Source organism: Lissotriton vulgaris, chromosome 3_1 (assembly GCF_964263255.1).
Source record: "Lissotriton vulgaris chromosome 3_1, aLisVul1.2, whole genome shotgun sequence".
NCBI classification, from domain to species: domain Eukaryota; kingdom Metazoa; phylum Chordata; class Amphibia; order Caudata; family Salamandridae; genus Lissotriton; species Lissotriton vulgaris.
Genome location: NC_141689.1, coordinates 240,029,732 through 240,047,814, shown reverse-complemented (window position 1 = coordinate 240,047,814; position 18,083 = coordinate 240,029,732). Strand labels below are relative to the sequence as shown.

The following is an 18,083-nucleotide window of genomic DNA, read 5'->3' as shown; positions in this document are numbered from 1 at the left end:
AAGCTAAACCTAGCCAGCTGGCTCCTGAAGCACAATGCGCCTGGGAACCTCGCTGGGAATACGGAGTCTTACCTTGAAAGAAGCAATACTGTTGCTACCTATTGTAAAACTGTCCTGTACTGCTGTATTCTATGCATGGGAACGTGAACCTGGGGGGCGGGTATTCAAATTTGAATATCAACCTGTGAAAACTGAATTCTAGGAGGTGGTAAAGACCGCACCACCTCTCCTGACCAATCACAATGTGGGAAACTGTCACTTGCAACATTAGTGGGGGGTCTAAGGGTCCCCAAACTGTATAACTACCCTAGTTTAGCTTAGGAAAATTGTCCGACTTGTCCGAGTAGCAGACCTGTCATTGACCCTACGATCTCAATAGGTGCTCATTCTGAAAGTGCTGCGGAGCACTTTGTCCATACTTTCCACAATCCCCTAAGGGGTGGAAAATCCTAAGTGCTGGCGAAGCACTTTGCTGGGAATTCGAAAATCCAATCGGGGTTTCTGGCGGATTACTTGCAGGAGGGGGTAACGCAGGCGTTGCTGTCCGAAGCTGTGGGTGTTGGTCGTACCCTGGGAGGCCCAGTCCTTGACCTGAACCTGAGGGGTATCCTGTCCTTACTGTCCGTGAGCTGTACCTGCTCGCATTCTGGCATTCCTTTTCTGAGGGTCCCTGTCCCCGTCTTCCCAACTGACCCGTGGCCAGGGTTGGTCTTCAATCTGAATTAGGTAAATATAGATTGTGGGTTTGCGTATCTCTTTTTCTCTCTCTCTCTTTCTCTTATATCTGAATCAGGTAAAAGTATTCTTACCTGTGTTATTGCTCTATTGCCATTGCAAATATATATGACTGAATTTTAGTTGGTTCCTTCTCTCCCCCCCATCCTTTAGAAACTCATTGATTTTATAAAACCATAGCATGTTCCCGTTTTTTCCCTTTTCCTTTAGTGGTTTGCAGTGAATTTAGCAAGAATAAGCTTAAATACTTAGGTTAAGTACATGTTCTAGGTCTCATCCCCAATCCTTCGTTCTAGCACAAAGTCGCAGTGACTTGTTTTGTTCTAATCCCTCCTACCTTTAGTCTCCCCATATATCCTAATGGTCATATTTTTGATACAAAGCTACCTATTGGTGTTGATTTTAATGTTTGATATATTACTCCGTGTATCGCTTATTATCTTGGCTTCTTCACTTTGAAATCTTATATAAAAACTCGAACTTAATCAGGTGTCTGTGGTCATTTTACAAAACTGTGGAAAGTATTTTACGGATTTTAAGGTGTATTGGATGTTAGGCCTGTCTACTTTTCCTTAACAGCTCCAGGTCCATCAAGGAATTGCGCCTGTGGTAAGTCGGGTGCATGGTAAGCAGAGGCAAATCCAAACTTGATTACTCCTAGCAGCGTGCAGGGGGAGAAATCCTCACCCAGTTTCACCCAAACGAAATTAATGTGTTCTTCACGCCAAGGGCCCAGTGCGTGTTAGAGAATTGGTAACCCGGGTGACCTGGGGAAAACTGCGCGCTCTAGCAAACGTAGGTATTTTCCAGGAGAATGCGCAAAAATGGTGAAATGCTGTCAGGATTGCCGGGATCGCCGTAGTCCTTGTCGCCAATATGTAAAGTAGGATGGCAATGAAGATGAAGCAGTTGTAACTATTAATTAATAGTTTATTCAAGAACAGGACAGCAGATCACAGGAGCGCAGCTTGCCAGGAACCAGTCCGTGGAGAAACTGGCTCAGGTACAGTACAGTACAGTTAGCATACAAACGTGTCCAACATGACACGAGGGACGCACTTTTGAAGAGAAACATTCTCTTCAGAAGTGCGTGCAGCATGTTGGAACGCAATGGTAACCAAACAATGAAGGCACAAGAGAATACATGAGCACGCCGCAGCCCGCCATGTAACCTATTCGAATGAAAACAGTTACATGCACTTTACACGCAGTGATATCGTTTGGAAAATGTCATCTTTACAACGGATACTGAATTCTACAGCCCCACGTTCAAAGATGGCCGACGTAGTTTGCTATGAAAAAAAGACACTTTCAAAGTCCGCTTTCCGTTTCAGCAAGTCAGGCGCGATTGCCCGTGGTATTGGTTTTCCCTAGATCTGTGCAGTCAATTCCGGAAGTGGTTGGAAGATTCCAGGAGTACGGTTTGAAGTTGAATTTTGCCTCGCTCGGCTTTCCGTCCCAGCTGTGCCACGTCATACCTTTCTGTGGCGGAGGCGCCGGGCTGTCAACATGGCTTTCACCCTGTACTCTCTCATCCAAGCGGCTCTGTTGTGTGTGAACGCCATCGCCGTGTTGCACGAGGAGCGCTTCCTCAGCAGGAGTGAGTGAGAGGGAAAGGTGGTGGGGAGTATTAGTAAGGGCCGCAGCTCCAACCAACCCCAGGAGTGGTCGGTGCGGTATAAGGGTCGAGACGCCCCCCTCTGCGGGGTGGAAACGTGCTTGCTGGGCTCGTGAGCGGACCTCTAGCCCTCATCTCACCCCTTTCACCTGAATGTTCCGCCTTTTACGAGAATGTATCGTGAGAGAAGGCCATATTATTTCGAGCGGTGATACTTTGTTTAGAATAGTGTTTTAACTCTACTTAAAGGAAAGTATTCCCTCAACTTCGTGCTACTGGCTAGTTTGTGTTCAGTTCTGTTTGTGTTGGAATGCACGAGGGAATAATTAACTTATGAAAAGTACAATCCTTCATCATTCTCTGTGTCAAATTCAGATCTGTAATTCCTATATCTTTTCTATACAGAGAGCGTGTTTTTTGCTATTTTTTTACCTAGTAATAGCAAAGCCTATACAGAGAACGATTTGATGAATACACCATAATGTGTTTATAACACATATAAGAGCATTTGTGAGTACATATTAAAGTCCGGGCCATTGATTTGCCAATACTTGTACTCGATTGGCAATACAATAACCGGTATTTTACGGGGGGGGGGGGGGGGGGGACGGGCGGGGACGGGCGGGCAATATAAACTTTCCTGGAGTAAGAATAGGTTCACTTTGGGGAGTGTCCTTAAGAACGAGGAGAATGTCGTTTTTATGTTGTGCATACAAAACCTTGAGTTGTTACATAAACCTTTAACTCCATTTCATTCTTTGATTAATAACATGACAGGAAAACACTTGATCAAATTATATGAATTAGGAAAAATCATAAGGCAAAGATTTAGAGACTCCCTTAATGAAATAACATCTGGCAATTTTCAAAGACTGAAGGTGAATTTTAATGGGGAATTACAAACAAAAATCCAAATTACAATGATTTAGAATACTCTTAATTCCCTCTTGTTTCGTCCTTATCTTCTTTACACTTAGCTTTCCTTCTCCGCGCTCCTTCCATGCTTGCCTTTTAGAGTCCCTCTTTAGACCTGAGAAGAAACACAGAAAAATTGTTCCCATAGTGTTTCTGCACTTTACTAATAACATCGGGTCATAGCCATGTTGTAATTTATTACTGGTTGTGCTTTGACTAAGCATGGGCACTATGTCTGTCAGAACAAAATTGTCACCTTTCCTGAGCTGTTGAATGCTTTATATTTGAAGCCAGAGGGAGGGGTGCTTGAATGATATAACTTGTCACGGAAACATAGAGACCTGCATCACAAGGCCCGTGCTCCCTCTTACTGGTTGAAGCGCTGTTGCAGGTCATATGTTAAATCCGAATTTTAACACACAATTTAATGAAGTGGCTCTAGGTCGAAAGATCTCCAGCACCCGAGTTACCTCCTTTTATTTATACAAAACCATTGCCTTACTACTCTTGCTTTGTTAAAATTTCCATATCCCGTTAAAAAAAAAGCATATTGATCATTGTGATGCCGGAGTTTGATAAGGCGAATGTCCCGCGGATGAAAAATCTACAGAATATAATGGTTTAATAGAACGTTGACATTGGTGATGTTGTCAAGGTGAATTAGAAGTCCTAACAACAAAAATGTATAACCTTGTCCCCTGTATTTTTCCAAAGATGGATTAAAAAAGAATTAATCTAATAACAGCTTTTTCATCAGCTGATAGAAATCCATCCAAATTCAGGCCACAAAGTTAACTTAGAGTTGTGAGATAAATGTCTTTATGATCAGTAGATGTAGGCAGACATAGAAATGGCACACACAACAAGATGATGGACAGAGTGCTGAAACCTTTCAAACACTTACCCCCAGTTAAGAGATCTGGATTAAATCCATCATTGTTTTGCTCACCGGGCCACCATCCATATGCAAATCAGTCTTGACCCTGCTCTTCATAGGAAAAATCCAGCCAGAACTGTCAGACCAGGCCCTTCCTGGACCAGAAACAAGAATCCTCGGACCGATTTTGGTGTATCGCTCCTTGTCAATCAGGCTGTCTTGAATCCAGTGACTCAGTGAGCAAGGGACTAACGTCTGGGCATGCACTGTGAGATTTAGGAATAGTGAAGAAAACCATTAAATCAAGGAGTCAGCTGAGATACAGCAATGCCACCCAATCATAAGCACAGGTTTGATTAAAAGCCCACACCATTTATGTTTTAAACAGTAAGTCTGGCCTATGAACAGCAAAAAGTGTATATATTTGAGACTTTAAAAAAACTGCATACAGGGAAAGGACACCATTTGTAATTTGTGGGGGTATTTATAAAGCGCAGCGTTCGCTCCGGAAGGAGCATCTTGGCGCTGATTTCCTGTTAGAGGGTTGGAGACACATCACAGAAGCAGTGGGAGTTAGATGGCTGCCTTGGTGTATTCATCAGGAAGGTTAAAAATCCAAGTTTTTAGCATTTTTCTAAAGGGCTTTTCTTGAGTTTGAAGTCTCAGATTTTTCGGCATGAGGTTCCAGGCTTTTGCGGCCAGGAAGCTTAGGGTGGGAGAAAATCATGAGCAAAGGTTAGGAGGAAAAAAGTTAAGGGTGCAAAAATGTATCACAAGAAAACAACCAACAGGGGATTGGAGATATTAGGGTAGGAGTAAAAACATTATGATCAGTGCCAGGAAGAGCATCAATAAAGAAGATGCCATGAAGGAGATACTGCTCCATACCATAATTCAGCGGTGTCCCATTGTTCGTGTTTTCATGTTCTTTATTAATGCTGGGAGTCAGTAAACAATGATAGTTATTTGTCTTACCTTTTAAAATCTCTCTTTTTAAACATATTTGTCTTGCTGTTGGTCATTCTTAGCCCGTGACTTCCATTATCATTTCCCTTTCTCTCTTTCTATTTACTTATAATTTACGCCACATTACCTTTAAATTGCAGTATGCAAACAGGTACGCTTTCCATTTGCTTTACTCTGTATGATCCACAAAACTGTAAAGGAATTCATAGAATTTGTCCAGAATTGGCTATTGTATATTTGCTGAAAATGTTATTTAGGCGTAGTTAAACAGTCTTACATGTAAACTTTGTAAAGCTAATATTGTCCATGTATGTTTCAGTTGGCTGGGGAGCTGATCACGGAATTGGAGGGTTTGGTGATGAGCCGGGAGTCAAGTCGCAACTAATGAACCTTATTAGATCAGTGCGAACTGTAATGAGAGGTATGTAGCAACATAATATAAAAATGCAGTTTGTGGACTGCTTAAACTAATTGGACGCTTGGGAAGTATTTGCCTGAATGTGAAAATTCTACTAGTTGTAATGGCTTTAACTTTTCTTTAGTTTAGAATGGCAAACAGTTGTGTGTCCGCCTACCTCTCATTCCCCCCCCCCCCCCCCCCCACCTCATCTCATTTAAGGAACTAGGTCCTAGTACAGATATACATATATATATGTACATATCCTATGGATCAATGGGTCCTCTGTCCGCCTATCTCTTATTTCCCCTCCACCCCTACCTCATTTAGAGGTGGAGTGATTGATGTGCCTCTTACTGCAGAGCTTCATCTGTTCTGCCGTTTGAAGCACATTTGCGGCTGGCCAACTGTACAGAATTGTCATCTCCATGGTGGTGAAACGCTCAACCCATTTAGAGTGAGCTTCCAACATGTTTGTCTCTTATGCAACACCATGCATTCTGGCCCTACACATGAAAAACAATAGATTTCCCTTGACCTATTGAGAGAAACCTCGGGGAAATGAACTTCGTTTATCAAAGAGTAACCCCAGCTTTATTTGATGTGTCTTTGAAAATGTATAGAATCCCATGATACTGAGCAATTCTATTGAAACGGTCTAAAATTTATGGTAGTGATCTCTAAATGTGGCTGCCAAGTCCCATCAGGACCTCCGCCTCCCTAGTGGCTTAGTGGGCCACGCACCACTCCAACCCAAAATGAGGTTCCATGGTAAAAAAGAATGAGGAGCCAAGTGCAAAGCTCCTTTGTTATTTGTCATAATTGGTAACGTGTGTATACCCAATTTTTTGGGAAGGGGGAGGGCGGGGGGAGGGGGTTAATGTAAATTACTTTTGAAGAAAAGTGAGACGGACCCAGGCTATTAGAGGTTACATTTTACTTACAGGTTTTTATTTTAAAACGGTTTACAATGGTTGTATTTTCTGCTAGATGTTTATTTAATTTGGTTAATAGTGCTTTTTAATACTGAAAAAATCACAAGAAAATATTGCCTCTTAAAGGCATGTATGTATTCATTCTTTGAATTTATTTTCAGAAGAAAAAATGTGTTTAGAATTCTGACCATCCCGCATGTACGTGGAGATATTCTACTGTTTTGTGGATAATGTTCCTAACAAAGAAGTAGGCTTACTAGTAAGTAACTATAACTAGCTCGCAATAGAGTTGCAAGGCAAATGGCATTAGTCAGGATAATTCTTCTACAGTTCTCTCTCCGTTCCTTGCATCCCACGTGCCTGCAGCACGCAATAGCTTATCAAAGATCCTTATATTAAATATTACATTTGAGTGACCCCATCATATCTTGCTCATCTAGTACGTAGGCAGAATAGATTTGTAATGCTCTTATTCTATGTTGCAAAGCATACCCTCCCTTAATTGCATGAACCAATGACTTACAAACACAGAATTGGTAACCTTTCAACTGGCAGATTACCCATGGCATATACAGAAATCATTTGTAGTTTAGTTCAGTTTCCCAGAATGATAACCAATGGGAGAGAAAGTAAAGTAGAAGTTGAGAGCTAGAGTTTGATCTAGCTGCACATTTCTAGCCTTTTTAAATATTTAGCAACATCAAATTGCAACCCATCAGTGTTTGATTAGCATGGTAGATACAAACGTTCAACAAAAACGACAGTTGGACTGTGGATAGATTGGTAATGTATATTCTATTTTGCTAGTTTTAACTGTGTTTGTCAATATGCATTTAGATCCTCATTTTTAGGTCTGGCATTGGTCAACACCTTTCAATTTTACTAAAATTACATGTATAATGTACTTGGAGGGTTTCAGACGGCCCTCTTCCTCTATTGCTGTGTTATTATGATCACATTTTTCTTACTTCCACTACTGCATACAGTACGAGGGCAGTCAGTGTGCCCCCTTCAGCCATTGGCTAACTTCACTGCAAGTGACAGCATGTTGCCCTTTCAAAAAGAACTTGTTCAAATCCAAATTAGTTCCTTTAAGTGACAGGGTACTACGCAATGTAGACATTAGTGCATCTAGTCAATTTTATTTTACATTGATGATTGCATGGCAACTTCAAAAAGGATAAAGTTTTGCAGAAAAATAAATAACGACATAAGCTTTAACAGAGCCAAAAAGCGGATATCCAACACCTGATCTATTGGCATTGCCAGTGCTTATTTAGGTCTGACATTGACCTCGACCTTTTGAATTTAGTAATGCTATATACAGAATATAGTTACTTAAAAAGCATCATACTTCACCCATTGGTCTGCGTCATTGATTTGGTTTCTGAGCACCATAGCATACAGCATGGGCAATGAGTCAGCCCACTTAGCAATTGGCTTACTTTAGTGTGAGTGACAACATTCTGCTTTTCTTTCACAAGTTGCACATCGGCCTACTAAGTAGTACATTTCAATGCTTTTGGTGTCAGGACTGTACCCCGCCCCTTATTTCTTGGATGCATTTGGTAGTAGCACATCTTAACTCTCACGCCAAGCATCATTAAGAACTTAGTTTCCTACTTCTGTGCCCTGCCCATCCACTTCCTCCCATTGCTCGCTGTACAGGGTCGCCCCTACTTATTTTTAGGTCTCGTGGCATACTGCGCACATGCGCAGTCGAGCTCGCAGGATTTAATGTTTTAGAGTACTTTCATTAGCGAGGGTTAAGCCCCTCCCCTCTTTTACATTGGCTGGCGTCACCGTTCATGCTTAATGGTGCCAGCCATTGGAAAAGAGGTCGCAGTGACGTTCTCTTTTAGAGACGTCCCATTCAGACGGACTTCCCCGACTTGCTGCTGGCGTAAAAGGTTTTGTTATCTTCTTTATGAGGCGAAACAAATGGCCCCATAAAGAACGTAATGAACCTTTTACGCCAGCAGCAAGTCAGGCTAAGTCCGTCCAAGTGGGACGGCTCCAAAAGAGAAAAGTCTGTCTGGCGAGTGCTTGTGGTCAGCGCTCGCCCCAAGTGTAGGAAGAAACCCTCCACTCCGTGGTTCTCTAAGGAGTTTCAAGGGCAGTGTAGGAGGCAGGAACGGAGTTGGAAGTTGGTTTGATCTCTTCAGAACTGCAAAGACACACGCTGGTTTGTTACTAGTATAGTTATAAAGTATCACCCAAACGGTTACTCGCGAGTCCGGCAAACGTCGCACATAGATACATTGTAAACATATAGACGCCACAAATGTGATCACTGAAAACCTATCAGCTATCGCGTGCCCGTGTACAAATGAGGGTCACAGTATGTCAACATGCATGCGTTTCATAACGTGCGCCCCCTGCTGTTGGGCCACGTCTCAAGTAAGCTTTTACCTCGGTCTCCATGGCAACATTCATTATCCTACAAAAAACAGGAGGGGGGAGGTAGAGTAAATAAGAAGGATTCTTACTCCACAGATGTACTTGTATAAACAAAAGGAATCCAACTTAAGGTATAAGGGAAGTGTTCACCACAGTGCTAATATGCAAAGAACTCGGGATGAGTTGCCCTCCGTCTTACCCCACATGCTGCTCCGCCGAAGTGAGCAGCGTGTGGGGGAAGACGGAGGGCAACTCATCCCGAGTTCTTTGCATATTAGTAATTACCCCCCAGACGTTCCGAATGCTCATGAAGCAAGCAAGCAAGCAAGCAATACTTGACAAGCATTGCACCTGAGTAATTCCGCTGTAGGTACATTGTAGCCTCTATTACTATACACATAGACATTTGTCTTTTTTCACTTTTTGTTATTAACATCAATACAATTTTTGTAATACTAGTGAAACGTGAGTAAGGTGGGGAAGTTGTGCCCCCGTCCTGAAGAAGGAGCTCTGTCTCCGAAACATTTCGACGCCCACACTAGGTACTGTCCATTAACACGACAGAATCCACCTCACACTGCACTTCTTTTAACAGTATCAGCCGGGGTTAGGAATACATTTTTTTTTCAGATATATACCCACGAGCCAGGTACTTTAAAAAAATTTTCACCACGTCCCACCACTCACATAAAATATCCCACATGCACCACACATAGTCAAAACCAAATAAAGTGCTCCCGCGTAATCGTAGGTCGTAGCACGCCGCATTCCGCTAGAGGGGTGCGAAGACCCCTATGCTGAAGCATGACACCAAGGGGCCTTTTGGTGTGTGAGGGGTATTTTACAAAACACTAAGTGCTCCCACACCACTGTGGTGAACACTTCCCTTATACCTTAAGTTGGATTCCTTTTGTTTATAGAACAACATTCATTATCCTGCCACCATTGTTAAAAGGCGGCCTCAATTCCGGTGTACTCTCTTCTCTGGTTAGAGGTTGGAATCTTGTTTCCAGGGAGGAGTTTTCGGGTGTGGAGTAAAAAAATGTTTTTGCTGCAATAGTTGGAAGCGCTAAAGCAAGACCCTCCAGCTGGAATAGAGGCGTGCCACAGCTAGAGGCCTGTACACAGACGCAAGTAAAACAACTCCAGCTGCTCTTATGAGCTTGGGCAATCCATTGAAATGCTTTTCAGCATCCATCTGCTGCTATGGCCTTAACAATGTCTTTGCTGGTCTCGGATTAAACCCGGATGTTATTGGTTCTGGCACCAAGGGGGCTGGCTTTCAATGGCACATTATCTGAAGGTAAATCCACATGCCCATGTTGCCATGGGGCCCTCTCGGAGTCAGCCCTTATGCTCTATTCTGCACCTTGTAAAGTTGGCGAATGCTTGGTTTGAGCAAGATTGCTTTGCACGTTCAAATCAACAGAATCATTATTTGTTTACTTACATTTCCTTGATGATAATACTTTGTAATGCGTGCATCTGTTTATTGCTGCAAATCAGGTGTAACTTGGGCAAGCTTTTAAAAAATTGTCCAACAATAGCGATTTTGCGCCAGCATGACAGGATTTTTGTCCCTTTTTTCATATTTACCTTTGCAAAAACTTGCACAGAGCGCAGACGATGTCAGGAGTGAGTCAAAAGAAGAAAGCTTGGGATAGGATGTGGTCTGACGGCTAGAGCTGCCGACTTTGGTGCTGGAAACCAAGGTACGAACCTCGGGGTCGACTCCACATCCTGTAATTCTGGGCAAATCACCTAATCTCCCCGTGCCTACCAAAAAAAAAATAATAATGTGTCCCTTAGAGCCACTCTACCATCCTTAGACCCACTTCACCATCTTAAGAAACACTCCGCCATCTTTAAATGGAACTGTCTGAAAAAATGGAACTGGCTGTTTTGGCAGCCGAGGGGGTAGGGGCTGGGGGGTCACAATAGTCATCATGTTGCACCCAATGGACAGGTATGGAGAGGGTCCAGTTTGACCATCAAAAAGTTAGAGTTCAAATATAATATTAGGTCATGGGGAGGGCCACTGGAATTGTGCGCTCCTGTGTTTGCTGCTTCTGCTTAATTTTGCATAATTATCCCTCATCTGGTGCATAATCTGTAGATACATTGTTTCTAACTCAAAAGGATCAAAGGTTACTGAAAACTTGGTGATAAATGTTCACACGCTTTGGAAGTCCCTTCACGGACTTTAGCTTGTCATCTTTCAGTTGCTTATTTATATATTTGGATGTTAGACTGGTACTAATAAGGTGACCGTTTTGCCCAGACAGTATTACCATGTGTAACAAGCATTTGCAGTGCAATAGGTCTTGCATTTGCGAGAGTTTAACCTATTGGCATTGTAAATGACAGTGCCTTTTTATTAATGTTTTAAAAACCAACACATAAATAAAAGGCAGTGCCATTTACAATGCCAATAGCTCAAACTCTAACTGCGAGACCTATTGCATTGCAAATGCTTGTTTATCACATTGATCAAGTGCTAGCATGCCTTAAAAAGCAATCAATGCATTTTAATACTTCAAATCGTGGACTATTTGTAAATACTCTTGATGTCCATTATCCCCAAAATGTCAGTTTCTTTGTTTAAAGCGAAAACCTCCAACAGTGTTAATCACCAAGGTGCTGTCACATACATAATGTTTTTGACTGGCAAATGGTTTAATAGAGAAGCATACATATGGTGCTATAACTTTTACAATTGATTCACCAACCAGAAATAAAAGGACGACCTAGAGGGCAAGAGGTGCTTTTGTGAATTTTCGGAAGGGTATTTATAGGCGGAATGGTGTAGTCGGATTTGTTTAGAAAGTATATTCTTTTTGATTGAGCCGACTTTAGTCAAAACCTTTTTCGTGGTGCCAGATAGCAATCTTTAAATATCTAAAGATGGATCGCTATTAAGTTTTTTTTTTTTTGTTTTTTTTTTGTTTAGTTTAAATATATAAACAGTATGGGCGCTGCTAGGTTCGATTCACATGCACCAGACATTTTTTCCTCCATCTGCACGCCTGAGCTTTCTGCCCCATGTATTCCATTTCAAAGCGGTAAGAGTAATGTTAATCACTATTATTTAGTAATACTGCTTCCGATCTAGAGAATTTGTTTGTCTAACCTAAAGTCTTTTTAATTGCACTTCTTTAATTCCAGTACTACCCATCTCTAACATGGGTAAACAATCAGTGAGTGCTTTTAAATATCTTGCATATTTAGATTTATTTGTATATTCACCCCTATCACGGGTTGTTGAAACGCCTTTTTCAATTCCTTCGTGGATTCCACCTGGTCTCGCTCCGAATAAGGAATCTTAAAAGCGTATTTACATTACGCATAGTTGTGAAAGTGTCAGGTTAAGTATTCTCTAATTCGAGCACAGACATATGCTTACACAGTCTTTTTCCTCCTTTCTTTCCTCATGTGATTCACCTATATAGCTTTCCAGTATCTGTTGTACTTGATCTCACTGTGTATACACTGCACTTGTTGAACTGTTACACACGTGCTCTACACGTTTGCAGTGTGGATCCACTTCATATCCATTAGTTAAATTATCGAAAGGTGTACATGCAACTGTTTTTGTTTATAAATATACAGAGCCAATAATGCTCACCTTATGCAGTCACTCCTGAGGATGGTCTCCATTATTAGGACAGACATCGAAAGAGCGAAATGCCTTCCCCTTATTGTTGCATAATTAAAACAACAAAACATCCATAATTGAAATGTTACTCAGTGGACTACTCCTTCTCATGAACAAGAATGGACCAGTACACACTTTTATTAATCATATGGACTTAACATCTCTTCACTTCACCAGACTTAAGTGCACCCCTCTGTTTGTTTTCTCAGATTCTATAACATGCTTGGTTTATAAAACCTCAAGGGTGATCTTTGTTTCTAGTATGAATGCACATGACTTGGCATTCAGTGAAGGTAGGGGTTCGAATCTGTCAAGGTTCCATCTTTGAGTCAGATTTGTACTGTAACTTGTTGATTGTTCTTCGCAAATAACAGGAATTCTGTCTTGGCCAGGTTGTGCTTCATACAGACCTGCGCCTACTTGATGTGCAAGGAATGTTTTTAGACTTGGATGTTTGAAGCTGGGGCGAAAGGTTAGCCCAGCTGCAAGCTGGGCTAACCTTTCAAATATGAAATACTAGGAGGCAATGTATTTTTTATTTCTTTACACTTGTTTTTTCTTTAACTATCTCACAGTATGCATTGTAACAGGACCACGTATTTGCCAGTTGCACAATATTGCAGCAGTACATTCTAGTATAGCCAGTTATGAAGTGGGAACATACATTATAGCAATCCAACCTTGGAGTCCTTGACCCCTTGCAACGGACAGCCCTGAGGTATCCCTGACTATGAACATCAGAGCTATGATACATGGGTCTGCAGACATGGTGTAGTGTTAGAGCAGAGGTCTTCAAACTTTTGTATAGGTACGTGTATAGTGGTCAGGGTCTATAGATTCTAGTCACGAATTAATCATGGAGAAAATTTTTCACACTATTTAACAAAAATTACCAGTTAGGTGGGTTGGGTATAGGTGAGGACTGGGTAAAGGGTGTTGTGACCTTATTACAATCACAGTGATTAGAAATGCAACCTTTACAGACTAATTTAGTTCATTAGTTCCGTTATATACTTTAACATAGGATCTGTATTATTCAATGGGTTGCTTCCTATGTTAAGAAAGTCAGATGCAATCCGGTCTAACCGGATTGCATCTGACTTTCTTAACATAGGAAGCAAAAGACCGGATTGCAACCACACCCAACCCACCTAACTGTCTCCCTTTCTTTGTCACTCCGAGCGCATGTGTAAATATGTAATATGTAGCGAATTCTTAAGAACTGTCCCCACAAGAGCGTTGTTATATAAGAAAGTATCTGAGACCTATGCCCTTTAGTCCTCAGTTAATCCAATGAAGTAATTGGTTTTTCTCTTTTCAATGCTTGTGGTTTCTATTTTAGTAGTGTGAATCACAATATCACAGAAATGCTGAAATAAATGCTTTTGTGTACTACATATTGGTAATTTTTAGGTTTCGCTGGGGAGCGGAGCCGATTAGGCTCCGCCTCCAGAGAAATCTTATGTTTCTTAGTGTGTACTCTTAGTCCCTCCCTCTGTTTCATTGGCTAGCTCCATAAATGGAGCCTAGCCATTGGACTAGGGGCCTGTCCGTCAATGCCGGACCAGACACGGGGGCGTTCCCGAGATTCTTTGGCTTTTGCCGACGTCACGCGACGCCGGGAACGCCCCCGTGTCTGGTCCGGCCGGGCCGTGCTTGCTGCTGGCACAGATTCAGGGGTGAAACGAGGCCCGCGGTGTTTCCCTGCGCCCAGGATCCCCCCTGTTGATCTGCTGGTTAGAAACGGTCTAACCGCGACCTGGGGCCCCGAAAATCTATTGCCGCAAAATCACCGTCGCGGCCCGGGGCCAGAAACACCCTCCAAAGCGGCCGTTCGTGACCAGGAGCTGCAGCAGCAAAGATCGAAGCCGCCGCGCTCCTATTGGCCCAGCAAGACGAGCCCCTCCAGTAACGCCGCGCTGGGATTGGCCCAGCGCCGCCGCGTCATCGCCGAGGCCGCGCACTGATTGGCTGCCGGCTCAGCATCATCCAGGGGCAGGTCCCGGGAGCCGCGCTGTCATTGGCTGACTCCCGGGCGTGTGTGGAGGCTTGGCGTGAACGCCGCGACCGGATTGGTCCTCGGCGCCCTGCTTGGTAGGAAGCTGCGTGGGAGTGACGAAGCCGGGGAAGACCGACCCGACCTCGCCGAGGGAGCGCCGTGAGTGCCCCCTGCCCCTGGCCTGCCTGTCCCTGCTTGGAACGCAGCGCTAGTCCTCCGCCGCTCCCCGAGGAAACGAGAGCGGGCGGAGGGCTGCTGGGACCGGCCGGGGCAAGGAGCGAGTGTGCTCTGTGAGGCGCGGTGCGCCTAAATCCACCGGGGCTGCGAGGTGTCTGTTCGCGCTTACTGCTCGTTGACCTTTGTTGCCTTCCTCTAGGCTGCTAGGCCTCTGATATGTTGGGCTGGTTAGCTTAGACTGTGTCAGCACGGTTGGGCGTTTGCGGTTCTCTGCGCTGCAACTCCCTGCATGGAGAGCTGTGCTCTCACAAAATGGCCGCCCCAATGGTGCCTTCATTTTCGGTTTCCCGGCACTGCGCCGGACCCGCATTCGGTTGGTGCTCCGGTGGCGGTGGGGTGTATCTGCCGTTTCTGTGTCCTTGTGATTAACCTGTGCACTGCACTGCGTAACTTGGAAGGGTTTTCACAGGATGGCCGCCCCCCCTGTATTTGTCGTTTCGGTTTTCCCCCTTTTGTCCTGGTCCAGCGTTAGTTCGCTCACAGCGGGGGTTCCGATTAGGGTGGTTATGGCGTTATAGGACTGTGTTGCAGTGTTCTGCTGCTTGTAGCGATTTGCCCATACGCAGTGCACGGTGCTTGATCGGGGCTTGCGGAGGTATGGGTGTGGTCGTCAAGATGGCTGCGCCCAGCCGCACTTTCGCTTTCTGCCGCCCTCTCGGGCTTTTTACCTGCTCCGTCCGCCGTCGTAAATCCCCTGTTTATTTTGTGCTGAGCACTGGCGGGTTACTTATATCTGGGTGGGGGAGGCGCTGGCCGAGTTTGAGTTCTGGGGCACACTCTTCTCTGCACTAACCTACTCTGGCTTGTTTCCCAGCCCTGAACGCCATCTTGTGTAGCTCGTCCCTCTCGGGTGAGAAGATCCGTCAGTATGTGAGTGCTGCTTGCATTCTCGGGGCTCTTCTTGCGCTCTTCTTGTGCCGCAGCTCTTCCGACGCCTGGGGCTATTCTTGTTTCTTGGGAAGTACTTGTTTTGCTTATATAAAATCAGTTATTTGCTCGGGGTTATGGAGGCAGCGGACCTAGGCACTCGTCCACATTGCCGTCCAAGCCACGCCCTCTGTTATTCTGTGCGTAAAACCTCACAGAATAAATAAAAATTCAAAAGTATATTGAAAAGAACGATTCTAGGGCAACTACAGCATACTTAATTGTACTAAGAAAACATTATTGCACTGTACTATTAAGTGTGATTCGTTTTGGCAGAAGCCTGGGTACAAAGATCCCTGTGACTTTCTGGAACGGTTGCAGGTCTTCATGTTATAAACACCCTCCACCAGTTTTCCAAGAAGTGTCTTCCTGAAAACATTGCGGATAAGGGAGAAGGCAGGCGGCCAACTACAGCCAAATTTCGGAGGGGGGGGGGGGGGTGGCTGAAAATATTTCGGGGGCGGGGGGGGGGGGGCTAATTCTTCCAACCACGGACAGAGTGGCTGTAAGAAGGGGTGAACACACAACAAAAGCCTCATTTACACGTACATGGTCTTTTAAAGACCTGTTAAGTACTCGGGTGCGGCGGCAATTAGATGCTCGCCAGCCTGCGAAGCTGTCTCCGGTGCGCGCCTGGGAGAAGGCCCCCTGCTTCTTCAGGGGTGGTTTAGTCCTGCTTTTGTCCTCTTCATGTCCTGGGCTGTGCTATTGTTCTAGGACGGGTGTAATCACTCCCTCTTTGATGGTCCTCTCACCCCAGGCGACTTTGTGCCGATTCTGCCTGATCCTGGATGTACGCCCCCTCCCATTTCCTGGCCTCTGTATGTGCCCTGTTGCCAGGCAGATAATCCGCGGATCTCTGGGCTGGCTTGTTTTGAGAGCTTTGAACGACCTTTCCCCCAATTCCTCCGAGCGAAAAACAAGCACAGGGAGAAGAAATGCAAGCAAGCACTGACACAGGCAGGAGAAAAACAGCAGACAGGAAAAACAAGCAGTGGTACGGGACAAGGAAAACATTCAGTGCCATAGTGCCTCTGATAGGGGCTGCTTGGAAAATCATGTTTGCACGGTAAACACAAACTCAGTGCACCAGGAAAGAAACAATCGAACAGCAGAACAAATGATGTCTGGAATAGGGGACAAAAACGACCACATGTTATGGCAGCAGGGAAACTCGCACCGGCAAGGGGAGAGGAGGGAACCAAGTGCACAAGTGCCAAACACCTGGGGTTTACACAATGAGCAAAGGATACACACTGGCACCCAAAAAAACACTCATTGGAACGGGGGTCTGGGAAACGTGTCTTGGCGTCGGCTCGACATCCTGTGTTTCTGTTTCCTTGGGTAACGTAACTGTTGCGCAGGTAAAGCGCTCCAATACCTTCCGGTCGAGTTCGCGCTATATAATTTTGAAAAAAACTAACCAAAAATTAATGTGACCCTGTGTAATGAAACTTGTGCTCATCTAAAGCGCTCCTAACCTTCCAGTCTAGTTTGCGCTATATAAAACAGCACAAAGAAATGTAAAAAGTAAAAACCACAGACAAAGGAACCAAGCGAAAAACACAAGTGCAGTGGGTCAGGAAAACACGCACTAGCTGCACAGTGTACAGGAAAACAAGCACAGACCCAGGTCCCAGCCTGAAAAACAAGCGCTGTCAGCGTCGTGAAGAAAACAACCATGGTGTACTTTCGTCAGCAGACCCCTCCAGGTTTCCTTTAGTCAAGAGCCAGTAAATGCAGCAGGCCCACCCCTCACCCGCCTCCCCACTGCCCCTGACACCGGGCAGAGGAGCGCCGCCCCTAGGGGTGGAGCCCTCGTCTCAGTCTCCTCCTCTTCCTTTATAGATCCGATCCGGGTGGTTTGTTTCTTATGCAGAAGGAGAAACAGCCAGCAGAGGTGGTCGTACGTACATCCATCATCAAAGGGAGCTGGAGACAGGAGGCTAAGAGACACCCTTGCACACAACAGACACCTGACGGCGGCCCCATTCTACGCGCAGACTAGGTGAGGGGCGGATTAAGGGGGGTTGGGATTTTTGTCTTTGTGGTCTGAAATCTAAATCAGAAGTGGTGGTGCTTTGTACAGACCCCGTAAAAAGGACGAGAGAGCTTGGCATTCCCAGCCGGCAGCAGTGCCCTTTTTTTCCCGGTAGATTTTTGCTCCACCTTGGTACACGCTGTTTTAGCCCGGTGCCCGGAATATTGCCATCTAATGAATTCGGGTGCTAAATCTTCACTGATATCGGCTGGGAATCGGGCAACACCATTAGGTCTCTCTGTGCCCCAGACGAAGAGCTTGGTCAGGACTACACGGCCCTGGTATTCCGCGCACCGACATAAATGGAGGCTAGCCATTGGAACAGAGAGGCGTCCGTCAAAGCCGGACCAGACACGGGGGCGTTCCCGAGATTCTTTGGCT

The 18,083-nt window shown here is 44.7% G+C and overlaps 1 protein-coding gene across 1 annotated transcript in view; it reads left to right on the top strand.

Annotated features, from left to right (window-relative positions):
* The first annotated feature begins 2,110 nt into the window (after window positions 1–2,110).
* IER3IP1 (immediate early response 3 interacting protein 1) overlaps window positions 2,111–18,083 on the top strand; it is a 28,873-nt gene continuing 12,900 nt past the window's right edge. The window contains exons 1-2 of the mRNA XM_086960355.1: window positions 2,111–2,335; window positions 5,431–5,532. Coding sequence (XP_086816481.1) covers window positions 2,245–2,335; window positions 5,431–5,532 — 193 coding nt within the window. The 5' untranslated portion in view covers window positions 2,111–2,244. The remainder of the gene's footprint in view (window positions 2,336–5,430; window positions 5,533–18,083) is intronic.